General features: G+C 40.1%; 1 protein-coding gene across 1 annotated transcript; it reads right to left on the bottom strand.

The window, feature by feature from the left end:
• Nucleotides 1-2,312: 2,312 nt before the first annotated feature.
• On the bottom strand, nt 2,313-18,349 carry Hey (Hairy/E(spl)-related with YRPW motif). The gene is made up of 3 exons (XM_019056720.2): nt 16,915-18,349; nt 15,032-15,249; nt 2,313-4,180 (listed from the first exon to the last, which is right to left on the bottom strand). Exons 1-3 carry the CDS (start codon nt 17,064-17,066, stop codon nt 3,513-3,515), a joined length of 1,038 nt encoding a protein of 345 aa, XP_018912265.1. The 5' UTR covers nt 17,067-18,349; the 3' UTR covers nt 2,313-3,512.
• Between the last annotated feature and the right edge of the window lie 517 nt (nt 18,350-18,866).

Here is an 18,866-nt window from a genome sequence, read left to right as displayed (position 1 = left end):
CCCTGTAAAATACGCACTAATACGATAAGCGGTTACATCAGATCTTATGGGAGCGCACTCACACATACAAAAAATCGCTCTTTCAAGCGATTTTTTACAAGAGAACAGAGGAAAATCTCACTAGCGATCGAGATTTTACGAAATTTTACATTGATTAAACGGCCCAGGGTGAAAGGAAAGTTCTCTCCAGTTGATCACTGGGAGAACAATACGGTAGGATAGAGCGATGCAACAAGGGGTCGCGTTTTGTTGTGCTACCGCTCTCTTTCGTCAGACGAAGGAACTGTAACTTTACTGTTCAGTCGCAAGAGAGAGGCACTGTGTTATTCGCTGGTAATCAAGAGAAGGGCGCTAAACTATGCAAGTTTCTTCTCGTTACAACTTTTTGCAGATTATTACCTATTTTTTCGAGTAACTTTAAAGGGATAGTATAACTACTAGAGGATCCACTTTAGTCATAGCCATCAAGTCAGAGTTCTCAAAGTTTGCCGATTTGACGTGAAATGCGTCAGAGTGAAATTTTGATCATCATCCAGCGCTTGATTATCCACCCATGGTATTTGACGACATTATATGGACTACACTTTGTAATTAGGAACTAGCAACAAATACCTGGTAACAATACCTGGCTCAGCTCAGAGGCAACTTATGTTCCATTGGTTTTCCTATGCACGTATAAGTAATAAGTATATTTAAGGAAGGACCAGGAATTGTAGTTCCTAATTGTAAAATGTAGTCCATATGTCGAATATACACTGGTAAAAAAAACCTCTTGGTTCAAGAGTGCAGTTTCTTGTCGCCGGATTTATGAGTCTGGACTCTTGTTTCAATGCAAAATCCGCTTGAGTTAATGCAAAATCTGCTTGAAACAAGAGTTCAAGACTCTTAAATCCGGCGACAAGAAACTGCACTCTTAAGTCAATGCACCGCGGCATTGGTCCAAGAGGTTTTTTTTACCAGTGTACTGCCACTTCCATCGACGCTCGTGCCTTTCTTTAAAAAATGTTGGACCAAAGCTTTGGCATTTCGACAAATCTTTGGAGGGATCAAAGACTCTTCCAAAAAGGATCGAGATTTTCTTCATTTTTTTGGGATCTTGAGCAGGAGTTTGAGCAAAAGAAGATACGCAGTTCTCGAGTATTTGAATTTTGAAAGCGGACCGAATGTTGGATGGCGGGAAGGTTGAATACGAAAAAAAAAAGTGCAAAGTAACTTACCGACTTGGTTTCTGAGCCGCTCACACATCTCGTATGCACGTAGGTGCACATGGCAACAAAAAATAACTTTAAAAAGCGGAAAATGGCTTCCTTGGAATTGGTGAATGAAAAAATGTTTACCTTTCCGATTTGATTTTCCAGTTTTGGCCAAACAACGAAGATGACAAAAAATTGGAGAACAATAATTTGCACAATTGAATTGCACAACTTAAGAAATTGTCTTAGAAATATGCCTGGCAATTGTCAAAGCAATTCGCCGACTAAAGAATGCCTGACAATCCGCAAGACGATTGAAAATTTCCTAAGATTGCTTATTGCTTGCAACATTTATAATTCATTGCAAAACTGACTGCGCTTGGAAACCTTAAGTGTGAGGTGTTTTTATATGAAACATTCAGAGTAAAATAAGTTTCAACGATCTTTGGAAATTTTCAAAACAGTAATGATAATATTCATACTTATGATTTTGAGCATGTTTCCTTAAAATATCTGAAAGAATCAAACTAATTTTAGTATAGAGTCCACCTACGCATATTCAATACAAATAAAATTAGATCTTGTTTGTTTAATGCTACTATGCTGAAACCATTAATTGATAGTAAAACTGAAAATATACACTTCTTGATTAAGACGTTCAGAAATTTTTTTCTTTTCCATATCAATGTTTAAAGAGAATTTTGTAGAATATTTTTTAGAGAATTTGTTTTAAAAAGCAGAGGAAAATGGGAAAATGCAACAAAATTTCATCCAAAATGAAGCCACTAGAATTCAGTTTGTTTATCTGGGATGCAATTCTTCCCAATCTTGCACTGTTATGGAGGTGTGCACTGTGTGCATCAATGGTTTCCTTTCTTCATTTTAAATTGTTCTTTTCTTCAAAAAAGTATTTAAGGGATACAAATAATTTATAGCAACAAATTCACAAGCAAAAACTTTCTTGAGAGTTACTCAAGGATAGTATCCAAATATTTAACTTCTTTATTAATTCATGTTGATTCTGCAGAATTATCTTAAATATGAGTAACAAAATGAATTTTTAAATATCAAAAGCATCAGTCAAATTGTTGAAGGATCAATGAAATCAGAAGAAACATGTTTATCATAAAATAAGTTTTTAATTTGTTAAAACGACAAACAATGAAAAAATAAATTATAATTCATCAAAAATAAATAAACTATACTGAATGTACATAGAGGAAAACAAAAATTACAATTTAAAGACGTGACAGAGAAAATTAGGCACTGCCTGGTCTTAATTGTTCGAAAGTGGCTGTTTGTGGTAGACTCTCCGGAAACACCAGGATCAATATAACTACTTATATTTTTTGACTCCTTGGAACAACAGAAAAAATAAGTAATGTCTGGTGAGTAAATTACATTTTAAAAAATTCAGATCCATCGCAAGCGCTATTTATTTAATGTCTTGAGAATCTACCGTATTAAATTTATAGGAATGTGAATTTTCGGCACAGGTACTCAGCAGTTTATCTTTTAACACGAAAAAATGGAATGATTGAGCAAACATTTGTAACATTTTTGTAACACATCACAAAATTTATTCAAGCATGATATATATTTTTAACGTTATACTTTGGAACAGAGATGCACAATGGTAACTTCATTAAAACGATTAATTCAATTTGTGAGAATCATTGAAATTTATCGTATGAGACTGACTTCCAGCAAGAAACAAAGAATTTTCCCGATTCTTCAATAATATCAGCTCTTCACTACCAATTTAGGGTCTAGAGTTTCGAGATCACAACAAGATTAAATTAAATTTTGGAGGAAATAATTTCTGGATTCCTTAGCTATTTTTACGTGTGTCTCAGAATTCCCGATTTTATTTCTTCATCTGTGACTGTAATTGATAAGTACTTTCAGAGCAAGGATCGCTCCCTTTGCTTTCAGCAAGAATTTTGTAATACATGACGTCGTGATATGCACTCTTTTTACATGTTTTTATTGTGCTAAACTTTATTTTTCAACCGACTAATTGGTTGTTTCACCTATGGTTAAATTTAAGGACACACATTTTATTGGTTGTTTCAAATGATCTAACCTACCTATTTCTGTACATATATACAATACAGTTACAATGTTATTTTCTCGAGAACTCAAGATATTTTGTACACAATTTATTAATTCTAATGACTACCAAAGCACTCAAAATATTTTTGACTTAGTTCAAAGTTTTCTGATTTAGATTCATCTATTCGGGATTTCGCAATAAATTACACTTTTTGCGCATTAATGATGAAAGATTAGGTTAGCCTAAATTTCTGGACGAGGAATCTAGTATGCAACTTCAGCACCCCACGGTCTATACGGCTTCATTTGCGCACTCTGGGAGTGACTATAGTTCGACTGAGGCGTCGGTGGTAGGTTATGGTGGTAGTGGGGGTTCATGGAGGGGTTCTGATGGTGGTAACTATGGTGGTAGTTCCCGGCTGACGTCACCGTCGTCAAAGGCGTCAGCGTGGTGGGCGCCGATGAGTGGGGGTCAGACTTGACCATGGGGGGCGACGACTCACAGGACGTATTGGAGTTTGCGGAATTGTTAAAGGAGGAACTATTCATTGAGGAATTGGCTAGGGATGATCCGGACGAGTCAAGACTAGAGTTGTGGGTGTTGTGATGGTGGGGGATGGCGGAAGGGGGTAGGAGTTGGTGGGTGACGGGGGACATGGGTGTGGGGGTGGCGTAGAGGTTGCCCGGCGTGGGGGTCGCCGGGGGGTTGCCGGGGTACCAGCCCGTGGGCTGCTTGGTGGCGAGCTCGCGCTGAGCGGCGAAGCACTGGAGGTGGGACATGAGTCGGAGCCGTAGGGGATCCTGGATGTCGAGCCCTTCGACGGTGACTAGGTATCGGGCCACTTCGGCGGCGCACTCCCGGAAACCGATGTTGTGGTAGTCCATGGCGTAGCTGTTCTTCTTCGATGGGTCGTAGGCTAGGGCGTCCATACCTATAACAAAGAAAGAGACGCAATTTAGTATGGAATATTCGTTCTACTGCGTGGAATTAAGATTTGGTCAGAGACTCAAAGAGAAGAAGAATGACATGAAAGAACCATTATTAAAAGACGCATTGAGTGATCGGAACTCATTAAGTGCCCTCTCTGCAAAGAGTAAATGTCTCGTTTTCCTCGAGAATTATGCGGCCGAAAGTTCGTTCAGGTCTTTGATAATGAGAACAAATATACAAACATAAATAGACTAAGGAGAAGGAAAGTTGCAATTATTTCTATTGCCTTCTTTTTGAAGTTTGGAGTAATCAGATACCGTACGCAAACGACGCAAATAACTTAAAGCTTATTCCTTTGTAAGGATAACTATTCCTACACGTAGGATATTTTGTAGCATACCTTAAAAAATGAAGGCGCAGAGCTATCATTAGCCTTCTCGCTATTTTACCGGTTTTGTTGAGTCCTAAAAGTAGTATTTCGCAAATTTCTCACTATTTTTGTCAGAAAATGACACTGCCGATGATCTTACTGTAGAAGTTTCAAAAATGGTTTACTGAGATAACGTAGATACAAAACCAAAAGTCTTATCGAAAATGTATGTAAAAATATGTGTTGTAAATAATACATTTTTTTTTTTTTAAAGATTAATCCACGATAGATACATAGTTACAAACTGTCAGACCAAATTGTTCAACTCTAGTTTATTTCTTCTTTCTCTCTTTAGAAATCATACCAATTACCAAAAAGAATCCACAATATAAAGTCTATCAATAATTTATTGAACTCGACTCGAAGCGCGTGAAAATCGTCCATACTCGGTACAATCTTCGAAGCATTCATAAACCTCCCTTAATCGTAATTTAAACCATAGGGGATCCCCCTATCCAAGATCCGCTCGAGAAAAACACCATGAATACAACTCTCATATTAAATATGATCGCCAGTGTGGGAGCCCTTGTCTCTGCATGAATATATTGTCTCTGACATTCATGGAGCGGTGCGGTCTAGGGACACGGAGTGACCACTTTAATAATTAGCAAAAAAAATTAATTGAACCCCAGCATGCCGAGCTACGTGTAATCGTGGGAGTGGGGCGGGGACGGCAGGTGGGGGGAGGGGGAAAGGGCTGAAAAGACGGCATGTGAACCAACGCGATGGGCACCTGGCAACTTGTTGCTGCTGAATGGTCGCGCCGCGCCGCGCTTCGCGGCTGCACCTCGCGGGGAGGAAGATCCTCGCTCGGTCTGGTTCACTGGTTTCCCACGGGTGCTCCCCCCCCCCCCCCCCCCGCGGGTGGGCATCGCATCTTCGCGCCACAATCTAATGTACTTTGTCGGAATACAGTGAGCGCGGAGTTGTCTATGAGATGATGGAGCCAACAATAAAAATAATACTATTGGGCCCGCTACTCCTTTCATTCATCTATTTTCACCTCCGCGCCGCGCGTCGCTCTGTCTTCCTCGCTCGTTCGTTCGGACAGTCGGACCATCCGGATCCTTCCTCTGCACTCGGCAATCCGGCCCTCCCACCCCCTCACCCGCCTCGAAGCAGGGCGATGCGCGAACCCATTGCTCCGTGGTGTGTGTACTGGCGATAATCTTGGATAGACTTCGAATCTAATGGAGAAAAACCTAAAAGATGTTTCTTTAGAGTGGAGACACGCGCAAAGCCTGAATAATGGCTGAATTTTCCTAAATTTCCTGAAAAAGCAGATCTTATGATTTTTGTTTCTACGTTTGCATAAAGGAACTGAAATTTTGAAAGTTTGGATCTCCAAATGAACTTTTGAACTCCAGAGCTTTAAAACTTAGATTGACGTTAAAGCAACATAATTCTTATCCTGTCTGTTTGTGTCGCAATGTCAGCTGTAAATCCTGACACTTTCTCATAAATTTTTCCCTCTATTTTTTTCTTATTTTATGCATATTTTTCACTCTTTTCAATAAAGGACAAGTTTTCATCAGAGCTCATTTTTCTTAGATTCTTTTTAATATCATTAATTAATGTATTCGTCTTTTTTATTTATCGATTTACTATCACTTCAATGCTTGTGTTCAAAGTATGTGTCCATAGGGAAAGTGCAAAACACGGTTTAAGCATGAAAATTGGGCTTGAAGAAGTTATCTTTGACACTGCAGAAAAGATACAAGTACCCGTGCTGTACTTTTATTTTTTTTGTTTTTTTTTGAGGCATTACTTGATTTAGTAGCTCATAAATGAATTATAAAATTTTTCAGAAATTGGCCTCTTCATCAAAGTTTAAACGTAATTCAATAGAGTGAACTGCGATTTGTTGCAAAAACTCCTCATCTTAAGTCAATGTTCACCTTATGATAAACAATTATAGGTGGAAAAAAAACAGTGCAGGGAAAATAAAAATTAAAATCCCCGGCAATATTTTGTCAGAATATGACCACGATTCAAGGCAGCGAGGGCGTGTGCGTGGAGGGGGGTGGGAGAGTAATAGACACGCCGTGGCGCTGCGGCGAAGTCGTTATCCATCGGACACGAAACCGATGGATGCAGCGGCGGACAAGATGATTGTTGAGATCCGAACATCTAGCATGTCTAAAAATCCTAAGTGCTACAACTTGAGGAGATATCTTAATAACAGCTTCTGTTTTTTCCACGGCCGAGGCGGACCCACCGCGTTGATAAGCCCGGGCGGAGCGCGGGTCAGGATTGCATGAGAAATTTTTCACTTTTCCTCGGCCACCGGTCTTTGCGCACCCGGGATCGTTTCGACGATGCACCCGTTCTCGGGAGTCTTGAACGGCTCGTAATCAATACCTTTCGGATGGGAGGGCTCGGTGCTTAGAACTCATGATGTTGTGTGCCAAATGATCCTCTTGAGTTGAGGATTTCAGTAATAACACAGCGGACGACTGCACTGCCGTGCTGAAGAAAAACGCCATATAAACATTCGAGAGTTTACAAATTTCCTCTGATATATGTAAAATGTTGGTTTTTGAGAAGAGTTAAGGATATTTTTCCTATACATTTTCAGATACTGTGGATTAAACTGCGAATGGAATTCTGTGAAAATTGGGAGAAAAATATCCACTGGTTTTCCGAAAAATTCGTATATTATTGAAGAAAATTTGGCAACGGCTGGAGGCTCATGCGGTGTTTTTCCCTAGTGCGGCAGTGCAGCAGTTCATGATGTAAAACATGCCTCTCATAGAGTTATTTTTTCATTGCATATGTGCAATTAGAGGTGTTGAAAAGATCTCAGTTCTGTTATCTTCAACTGAAATGCTCATATTTTGTTACTGGGAAGTAGTTTCCGCGGAAAACTACAGGAAACCTCTCGAATTTTTGAAATTCAGCGGAAATTTAAGGCGTAACATTTTGACGAAAAAACATGAATCGTGATGCTTAAATTCGCACCTTGCCTAAAGGTGCATTGGACATCTGTAACAGGTAGCGCGCGCAATAGGTTTGGAGACTTAAACGCAAGGTAAAGAAAGTAAGCGAAATTTTGTAGCTAGTAAAAGATAACTTCCAGATTTGGGCTCATTGACCGTATGGTTTTACGTTGAGGGAGTCCTATTAATTTTCATTGATCCTTCAGTAAATCAGTCCACTTCCGTTCTAAGAGAAATAAGAACATACAACATTCTATACTCATTTTCATCAATGCCTTGCACTAATTTAAGTAGCTTGTTTTTGCAATCTCCGTGAGAATAAAGGCTGCAGCTAAAAGACGAAGTATGGAAGAGAATTCAAAAAAGTTATAAAAAAATTCAAACTTCGATAAAAATTGCAAAGCCATACCCGCTCGCAATTTCGCAAGGTGACAACACCGATTTTTTTTTCCAGTTACATCCATTAAAAACATCGATTTTTAGTGAGGTAAGCTGTCTCCCCGAGAATCGATTTTTTTCATATACATTTAAATGGAGGAAAATCAGTAATCCAACTTTAAAGAATCGTCACCAGCCGTACCCTGCTAAGATCACTCATTTTTAAAAAAAAAAAAAAAAACCCCAAAGTAGAATCAATGAAATGATCTCCTTTATAATGAGGATGAACATGACATGACAGTCCACTCTTTGGGTCTAACCCCGCGAATCGGCGTGCGTGTGTGTCGGACGCAGCGGAGCGTGTGAGTGTAAGTGAAATGCTACCACAACCGTGAGAGAGGTGACCAACGGGAAATGCTCGGGGGTGAAAAAAACGGAGGCGCATTTGTCACGTCGATGGGAAATCAGGAAGGGCGCGTAAAATGCGGGGATTAGGGGGGCATTTTTTCAGGCAGTGAGGCGACGCGCGGCGGCGGCGGCGAGGGGCAGACACCTGTTGGTACGTTGAAAGTGAAGATTAGTAGGTGACGGGGTGTCCCGGACTCCCGGTCTCAGGTCCCGGTGTCCCGAGTCCCGGTGGGGATGGCGGAAGAGCCGCTCACAAGTGTATGAACCGCGGCGAGCTTGCCCTGTTGCCGAAAGGGGCGAGAGTCAATTAACCCTTGCATGACGGGCTTGGGTTTTTTAGACCGGCAGCTTATTGTAATTCAATAAACTCGAGTAGTTGGATCGTGCAAACGGGGGAAGTTTTGAAAAAGGAACATTGGTATATCGATGGAGAAACTCCAAAACCGTGTATTTTCATGGCGGCGTTTCAAAATGTCGACTTCTATTTTATTTTTTCGAGGAGAAACAAGCCAACTTTACAGCTTGAAATCTATGCCGAATATTTCAAGAAAAATCATGGCGATCTCTAGGGAAGTTATGTAGACCAGTTTTTTGAAGAAAATATGAAGAATGATAGGAAGTCTGCAGCGTCACAAAGCAAATACGTAGTTTCATACTTTATTCATCTGCAATACGTGCTTGTAATAGCTTAGGACTCGTACTTTGTGATAGGCACGTAGGGGCACGATAGGAATTGGAAAAAAAGAAGGGGATGAAGAAGAAGAAGAAGAAGAAGAAGAAGAAGAAGAAGAAGAGGAGGAGGGGGGAGGAGGAGGATGAAAAGGAAGAAGTTAAGAATGAGGAGAAAGAGGACGAGGAAGAAGAGGAATAAGATGACTAAAGAAAACGATAAAAAAGAGGAGGAAGAGGATACAGAAAAAGCAGTAGACAAACAAACTCCTCTTATTCTTTCCTTCCTCTTCTTCTTCTTCCTCACCTTATTTTCCTCCCTTTTCCTCTTCATCTACTTATTCTCCTTCTTCCTCTTCAACTTTTTCGAAATTAAAAGAGTGGGTTCCGACCCATTTTCTATATTTGCTTGCATGTGTAAAACTCACCATTTCAAAGCTTGAAAAGTCGTTTAAACTACCCGCGCACTCAGGGTAAAAATTCGAATCAAAGTTTTGATGAAGTTATCAATTTACCTCATAATGGAGGAACATTAAAAGATAGCAGTATGCTGTCCAACTCGGCAACCATTCCAGTCGGTTAGGTTGTGACTTCCCACAGACCCCACTGACCCAGCGACCATCCGACATCCTGGCTTCCGGCCTCCATGTCCTGACTCCTGCCTCTGCCTACCACCGAAACCTCCCCTACACTGCAACCCACGACTACCATCATCAGCCGCTAGCCCATTAATCCTTGTTCTTCCTCCAAGTGTCCGAGCGCATCGCCCGTCACCCTCCATGATATCCTAATCACCTTTCAACCTCTTCACCCGAATTTGACTCTGCTATGGTTTCTTCAGCTAAAAGAAGCGGAGGTAGCATACAAATCGCAGAAAAGGGAACTTATAGTCGAAAAGTTCAAAATTTGTATTATTGGCACACTGCGTGGAGGATAAGGAAATCTAGAAATTTTGGCACAGATTTGACTCTCACAGCTCAAAAGTTGAAGGAGATATGACGTCCTGGAAATTTCAAGACAGAATTCGATTGTAAATAAACGTGGTTTCAGTCTTTACGTATGTTATATCCTTGCACACGTTGAAAGTGGGGGTCATCAGTGCATCACTCATTGATAAAGGTTTTTACAACATATTTCACGATCATCGATGAGTGATGCACCTATGATCCCCACTTTCAGCACAACACTTGCAACGTTTGCAAAGGGCATTAAGGAAAGTTTCATTCCAGAAGATGAGGTCCCTTTTCAACGCCAGGCATAAGTCCTAACAGATAACTATTTCTGCACGAAGGATAATTCTGGCCTACTTCGAAAACTGAAGGCGGAATAGTGCTGTGCATGACCTTTTGCCTTCGTTTCTATTTGGGTTCCTCTGGATTTTCCACCAAAAACGCTACCGAAAATTTTATTAGATGAGGAAAGTGTGCTTTGACTTGAATTCAAGGACCTGTGTTTTCCAGTAGCAAAACGAGGTGTCCCACTATGATGGGGCACAAGTGCGGGCGGCAGTGGCGTGGCGTGAATTGCGATGTATCGATTGTTATGCCATTTAAACCTATGGTAAAGAATCGATTATTAAGGTGTTCGCTGCGAACACCCTGTCTATCGATCTTTTTCCATAGGTTTAAATGGCATAACAATCGATACATCGCAAAGCACGCCACGCCACTGGCGGGCGGCTATCAGGGGCCGCGGCAGAACCAATCAGAATGACTATCGAGAATGCAAGAGTTTTTTACCGGACTGCACTGGGCGCAAGATTCCGCGTTCGGGTCACGATGACCATCCGATGGGAATTGGGCAGCGGACGGAGATGATCCGGCTCCGGCATGACTCAGGTGATCTCGCTTCACGACCACCGCCGCCAGATTATAATATGAGGATCGTACTTGGACCACATTTTGCAATAAGGAACCACTATTTCTTGCTCATTTTAGAAACAGCATATATGCCATTGGTTTCCCTATGCAGAAAGGTGATTTTATAGAGGAGCTAGAGATAGTGGTTCCTCATTGCAAAATGCAATCCACTTACAAGTGTGTCGATTCGAAAATGCCGAGCCCGGGCAAAAAGAGTGTAAAAATCGGGGGAAAATTTATGAAAGTCTGAAAGTATGAAAGATATTTAAGACTTTTTTTAATATTTTAACAACCACCGATAATATTACGTTGATTGAGATCTTCACTTCGAAAAATCCGCAATTCTGAAGATAAGGGTTAAAAGTCGGAAGAAACTGATTAAAGTCAATGATTCGAGCATTTTTTTTTACCGAAAGTTAATCGGTATCGGTAAGAATAAGGTAACATCAAAAAACGACAAAAAATCGTAGTTTTAGTGGATCATTGTACACGGCACACAAAGTCGAATTGTTTAGCATGTATTTCTGAAACTACTGTCTGCACCACGCGTACCCAGAGAGGGATGACAGTGATTCTTACGCGTTAGTAAGGACTTCTAATTATATTTTGCTTGTGTGTCTCACACCCATCACCGATTTTTCCTTTGCTTTTAAGGTGATTTTCCGCAGACCATTAAGATGCAATACAATAATAGGAGATCAAAGGCTAAGAACAGTCAGCCATCCAAAAGACCGCTAAAATTGTTCTTCGCCTTTGCTTTCGACCCATCACGACTAAAGTATACCTTTACAGCGAAAATAAGGACAATGGAGGATCTATTTTAAAGCTATTTTTTAAGCTAGCTCAGCTATCTTTGGCTTCATGGAACCCCTATGATGCAACAAATGAACGCAATTGCATCCAGAAGATTTCAGATGATAGAAAATGAAGATTTAATTGCTTGCATCGTATTTAACTTCACTCAAAGCACAAATTTGGGCTTATTCTCCAAGTTTTGAAAGCAACTTTGTGCATGACATTCGATCAAATCGTTTCAACCAAGTCTCATAGAGACGCCGTCATTTTTTTTGCTTTTATGGGTCTTCATGGGATCTGGAATCCATACTCTCTCTATGAAAATACACTGAAAAAAAATTCTCGGCGTTTTTACCTAGGTCCGTTGGCACCTTTACCATCTCACTTTTTTTACCAATTATTGGTAATTTTACCAAGACAGACTGGTAAGCTTACTTAAAAACCGGTATTTTTACTGCTTTTTTAAGGTAAGAATACCCTTTTATTGGTAATCAATTCCCAGTAACTTTGCCGTTTTATCTCGGTAATTCTACCACAGTCGATAAAAAATATTGGCGTTTTTACCAAGGTCCAGTAAAATTACCGAGAAAGTTCAATAATTTTACCGAGATTTCTCGGTAAAATTACTAATTCCATAAATGGTAATTTTACCAAGAAAAAACTGGGATCAAATAGAACTCTGAATTCTTGGTAATTTTACCCTTTTCTTAGTAAATACGCCGAGATTTTTTTTCAGTGTACTTTATCCAAAATGTGACTTTATTTTCTGTTAAATCTTGCATCCATGATTCTTGGTGATCGATGCCGGGCGGCAGCTCACCGACCATCGGTCAGCGCGCGCACCAAGCTCCAGCACCTACCGCTCCAGAGCGGCACCGCATCGAATCGCCCCCCAAAAGGGGCGGGGGAGGGGGGCTGATGTACCTCCAATCAGTCCGCTACAAACGCGTGCACTATCGTACTGCAGGAGCAATATTGTGCTCGCATTTTCATGCCTCCCCTCCCCCCACTCTCCTGTCGGGATTCTCAGTACTGCTCATTGCCGCACACGAGAGCGGAATTGGTTGAAAGCGAGACATTAATATCTGTGAAAAAACTGATTTTCATCCTAAATTACCAAAAGTTTCAATTTCCAATGCTTTACCTACGCTAATAAATCGACCGAATGATCAATTTCTTATTATTAACATAATTTCTAACCCTGGTCTAACGGTATCAGGTCTTACAAAAAATCGAGTATGTCATATAAGGGCGCATTAGACATCAGAAGAACGACAAAGAGAAGAGAAAGAAGGAAATAAAGAAGATGAGTAAGAAGAAAATTAAAATGAAGAAGAGAAAGAAGAAAAATTAAAGGAAGAGGAAGAAAAGAAGGCAACAGAAAAAAGACAAGACAAGGAATAAAAGGATAACAGAAAACGAAGAAGAGAAAAAAGGAGAGGAAAAAGGAGAGGAAAGGAGAAAAGAAGAAGTAAAGAAGGAAGAAAGAAGAAGAAGAGAAAAAAGAATATGGAGAGGAAGAAAAAGAGACGAGATTTTGAGTAAAAAAAGACCCGAATCATAAGACCAGGGTTAAAAATCAGCGGAGGTAGTTGAAGGTGGCCACTGGTCAGTTTCTTTTATCCATTTAATTAAGCGATGTAGAGTATCATAGGTCAAGGTTGACTTAAGTACATTGTGTTCTGCACTTCGAGTTATTTCGGAATAAGATAAATTCATTGACTGGTGTCACTCAGTGAATTGACTGGTCCATCGCATAAAATTGGTCGGTAAAATCGTCGAGGAGAAGGAGATTTTGGTTCTGTCGAGTAAAAATAATCTCAAAGTAAAACATATGATCAGTGAACAGCGGAACAATGGATTCAACCACCATTCTAGTTACCACTCTCACAAAGCAAGATTCAACGGTCTATTCGATTTTTTAAAAATATCAAAAATGTATAATTTTGAACATCCGTCTTGAATAAAACTGTCGCTAAGATTTTAATATCTGATCCAGAGAACTTGACACTTGAGACCACTGAGTGTAACTTATTCCCTATTTACCACGGGCCCCCATACATCTGATTGTATTTAGGCAGTGGGCTCGACTCCTGTTGCTCAACGCATTCCATTACCATGGCGAATGTGTCTCCGTTGGTCACCGCGCAGCAATGATGACCGACGAAAACACTTACGCGAGGAGCAGCAATCGACCAACAGAAATCCAACTGTATTCGGAAAAACATCTTGGAAAGGAACACAAGTTTGCCTATTTATTAGCTGTTAGCAGGAATTTTCAGTAATTGTGATACACCATGGATACATATAGTTGGCCAAAATTCGAAAACACGTATCTCCATTACATTGTTGCAAAATGTCCGCTCCCATTATATTTTCTCGAAGAGAAACACGTCGATTTTAAAGCTTGAATTTTTTACAGAATATTCTACTGATCCGAAGGAAAAGTCAATGAATCTTTTAAGAAATTACGACGACCAGTTTTTCAAAGTAAAAATAAAATATGATAGGAAGTCTACAACGTTGCAAACGGAGACACTTGTTTTCGCACTTAGGCCATAGATATATACTCATACATATTGACGGTAAAAGTAACAAACCACTTATATCGATTTGCGATTATTCAAATCTCCTGTTACGTTTCTTTTAATTAAAAAAGACCTGATCAGCGTTCTGATACAAAATTTGGTTCGATTTTTTCCGAGTTTTTCGGCAGTTTGCTCAACAAATTTCACGCAAAAGGATTGAGCAGTATTCTTGTGTAAAAATAAGATCAAATAAAATGTTCAAACACCGCATAGTCAAAATCCCTGGATTTGGTAGAATCATGTCACCTCACAATGTTAAGTTCAAAGCTATGGCAGTGAATCTATGACCAAAACCTAAAAGCACATACTAGATGTGACATGACGCGCATGTTCGATTGAGTCGGTTTCTTGCATAAGTGCGTAAGTCCATTGGAACGTTTCAAAATTGATACGGATGACTCATTATACAAGTACACCGAAAAAATATCCGAAAAAACATCGATCGTGAATAAATAACACGCCGTTTTGCCCACAAATAGTTAGTCGTCTGTCTTCAAAATTGAGCAGTTTTTGGTAATTTGAGACGTTGCGAGGCTTACTCTCACTACCCATCTCACCTTTTCCAACTCATGATGATAATTTTCCCTCGGTGGACTTTAACACAAAGATAAACGTTCTCAAGTTCTATTTAATTTTGCATATCTTGAAGAAGAAAGACGCAGAGAGAAATCCTTATAGGAACAATTTACAGTCATCAACAATTCTGTTTTGTGCGTCGAGCAGGCAGAATGTATACTCCAAACTTCACTTAAAATTAGGATGATGTATCATAGAAAGAGCTCTCACCTTTAGCATGGATCATTTTCAAATGGTCAACTGTCATTTGAAGTATTTCAGCTTTCTCCAGCTTGGCTGAACCTTGTTTTTCATAGGCTGAAGGCACCAGTCTCCTGAGTTCTGTGAGGCTTGAATTAATCCTATCTCGCCGTCTTTTTTCGATGATTCCTCTTCTTTTTTTCCTACTCAACATTTGACAACTATCGGCATCTCCGGGTGAGGAACAACTGTAAAAACAAGACAAAAGTTTTGTTAAACATAGTAAAATAAAAACTTAGCAAGATTTATCACAACATATTAAAGTAAAGCCTTTAAAGCGTTGAATGGCTTAATTTCCTTGAAAAGCGGGGCATATGTTTGAGCAAAAGTAAGAAAAAAGCTCAAACATATTAGGACGTAGAAATGCAAAAGTACATTGACTCATAGTTTCACTTGTATTTTACAGTGTTCAACTTATTAACCGATTATCATACACGTGAGTATAACAATGAGAGGTACTCAAATAAAAACTCAGAGGAAGTCGGGCGGAGGGGATGCGGGTGTTACTCTGAGGGCCAGGTGCGGTTTGACTTCGTTCCCACGTTCGGTATTTTAGGCGGGAAAGTTCAACTTTTAAACGTTTCACGTGTTTTCAGGTCGGACCAGACTGTTAAGAACTACCTCCTACCGTCTCGGTTATTGATGATGTTCAATTTACGTTTTTTGATTGTAAAAATAGCAACGCGCATCCAATTAAGTTGTTTCGATATAGTTGCAATTTGAGAAAGGATTATGAGGAAGCAAAAACATAAACAAAATCTCCAGACATTCTCAACAACCTGTACTTTCTGGACTGAACTTTACACCTTGTTTTTGTTTCCTTTATCAATTCACTGATATCAAAAATTATTTTGATGATTAACTTTATCGTTTGATTAACAATACAAGCAACCTATCTCTTATTGTTTGTGTTGACATGAGATTGATTCTTTGAATAAGAACACTTTAGCACTCGTTTCTGATTATTTAATTTCTGTAAGATGTTCTCAGCACAAACTGAAATAAGGAACGGAAAAATGAGATTGAAATTCTTTTAAAGAAGATGTTTTTAAAGTAAATATTAGTGGCGTAAACAATTTCAAACAGTAAAATAAATTCACCGACTAGAATAGGTACACGTTTGTGTACGGAAAACGGAGCCTGAAATAGTAGTTCATACTTTCAAAATATGGTCCCTATGCGATGGAGTCAGACATAAGGATCCTAGAGGTGGAAATATACATTTTTCAGAGCGGCAGAAACACTGGTTGCAAGTAAAATGAATCCGACTTCTGTCAGTGGTTTTCAATTTTATTAATAATTTGAGGAACGTGGGCTCAAATACATATACATTTGTAATGTTTTAGGGGTTTATTATGAATTTTGTCAAAAGCTTGCCACGGTGTTGACAAACATTAATCTTGTTTTTTCAATATTCACTATTCCCTAAGTTTGATGTGCTCTCAAAGGGTGTTTTTTGAAATTTTTGAGCATTTTTGCACCAATATTATGAGAAATCAACCACTCTGAGCTGTTCAAAAGTTATCACATGTTATTTTTCCTCCACCTTCAGAACTCTTTCCTCTGACGTTATCACGCACACTCACTGGAAAAAAACACATTAGATCTAGAGTCCAGACTCTTAAAAACATCGACAAGAAAAAGTACTCTTAATTCAATCAGAATCTAGCTTAAATCAAGAACCAAGCCTCTTAATTTAAGCGGATTTCGTTTTGACTCAAGCAAGAATCCGATTGAATCAAGAGTATTTTTTCTTGTCAATGTTTTCAAGAGTCTGGGCTCTAGATCCAATGTGTTTTTCTCCAGTGCTTACAACACTATCACAGCTTAATTTCAAGAAAAATTCGACTTACTGGTCTTTGGAATCTTCAGAAAAAGCATCATCACAGTCGTCGCTCTCAGAAATTGACCTCTTCATCGAGTGTGTACTCCTGGGTTGCGGGATGTTGGAGGCAGGGCCCCAGTGAGGGTAACTCCAATGAAAAGCGTTTTGCTCGGGATTCATGATTAAATCTGGGAACTCTGGTTCCCTCCTTGGAACTACTTTCCACAAAGCCACGATTCTTTTACACTAGAAACACACTTATCCACTTAAAACATCCATTTAGAACACACGTTAATTCAAAAGTTCGATCAGAAATGTTATCATGAATCACTTCATTCGCAAGGAAAAATCACTTGACGAAATTTACACCATCAATACACTGACAAACTCAAGTTTGTCGGTACGATTTATCGCAAATCGTAGGTATTGATAAGAATGTCACTTGCACTAATTAGATCCAATGGGTTTGATTACTCTTCTCAGCGAGACTTAAGGGTTGTTAACCGACTTAACAAAATGTCCACCACCTTTGTAAGTAAATCAACACTATGTGGGAAATCGGCGAAAATAAACAGAGTGATATAAAATTGGTAAAAATTCAAGTCGCACAGATAAGGTCCAATGGTTGTAAACACCAACGGTCAAATATTAAGGGTTATTATCAACTTAGAGAATGTTCACCACCGCGAGGGTTGAAAAATTAGCACTAAGTGTAGAATCTTAAAAATCGACAAAATGCGATTTTATCGCGGTCAAAGCTGTCGGTGATCCAATTAGAGGCGAAGACGCGTGGACGGGCGCGGGGGTGTGAAGATATTCGCGCGGACACTTGTTTGATAAGAGACGTCGGTGGCGTCGGCGTAGGCGGAAGACGTCGGTGCTGCGGACGGCGCGTCGGATCGTGCGGGCCGCGTGGACGAGCGAAGGAAAATGAAGAGAAACGTGTCGGTCGCGTTTCGGTGCGTGCCGCTCCGCCCGGCGCGGGGAGGGCGCGGGGTCGATGGGAGGAGCCAGCCACGCTCCCAACGTGGGAAAGTCTCCCGGTTCCGAGAGGGTGCCTCTGTGAGAAACTTTAACTGCTCAGTCCGAGGGGTAAACATGAATGAAAACCAATTCGCCAGCCCCTGCCCCGCGCATCGATTGTCTCGATGAACTTCATCGATTCACCCCTATCTTGGCAATGATATCTATCGATCGAGTTCGATTCGACAATCGATATACGCTCACCTCTTGAGCTACGCCGCTCGGGGACGGCAACCCCCTTGGCTCCGGCTCTTGGCTACGGCTCTTGACTTGCCTTTGCTCTTGCTCTTTAGCCCTACCGTCGCCGTCACCGATCTGCGCCTTTGGCCCTTTGAGTAATTATCTCGATACTCGCGGCTCCGGGCTCGTCTTATCTTTGATCGGACCGCAAAAAAATTGCTCACTCCTCTCGCATGCAATCGGTGCAATCGCATGCAGTGCCGGTTTCGATACGGATGCAGCATCGCGAAATGAAAAAAGAAGTCGCTTTGTTGATGTCGTTCATGAGTTAAGGGTTGTCATTGCGTACTGTTAAAAATTTTGGGGTGGAATCCAGGGTGCATCTCACGCTGAAAACCAGGATTGCACTAGGAAAATGAAAAATATAAAAGAAATTTCACAATATGGTTAAAAATGTGAAATATATTTTCAGGGGCTGGATAGTGGATATGCGACACGCGATAAAAATCACAAAAAAGCAAAAATCATATATCTTTCATGAAATTTTGCATTTAGTTTCAAAAAATATTTTTCAATGTCTTTCATATTTTTCTGGCTCTCTTTACTCTACTATCTTTCGTTTTTGCCTACCTCTTATTCTTCCTTCTCATTCTTTTTGCTTCATTTTTTCTCCTATTCCCTCTGCTCGCTGAAATCCAAAAGCAACTGAAAGTATGGGGGCGAAGGCCCAGTCGAGGCATCTATATTCAAATTACCCTTAGAGTAACTGCGGTCATA

Source organism: Bemisia tabaci, chromosome 5, assembly GCF_918797505.1.
Source record: "Bemisia tabaci chromosome 5, PGI_BMITA_v3".
NCBI classification, from domain to species: Eukaryota; Metazoa; Arthropoda; class Insecta; order Hemiptera; family Aleyrodidae; genus Bemisia; species Bemisia tabaci.
The sequence above is the reverse complement of the archived record's forward strand: the minus strand, read 5'-3'. Positions and strand labels throughout refer to the sequence as shown.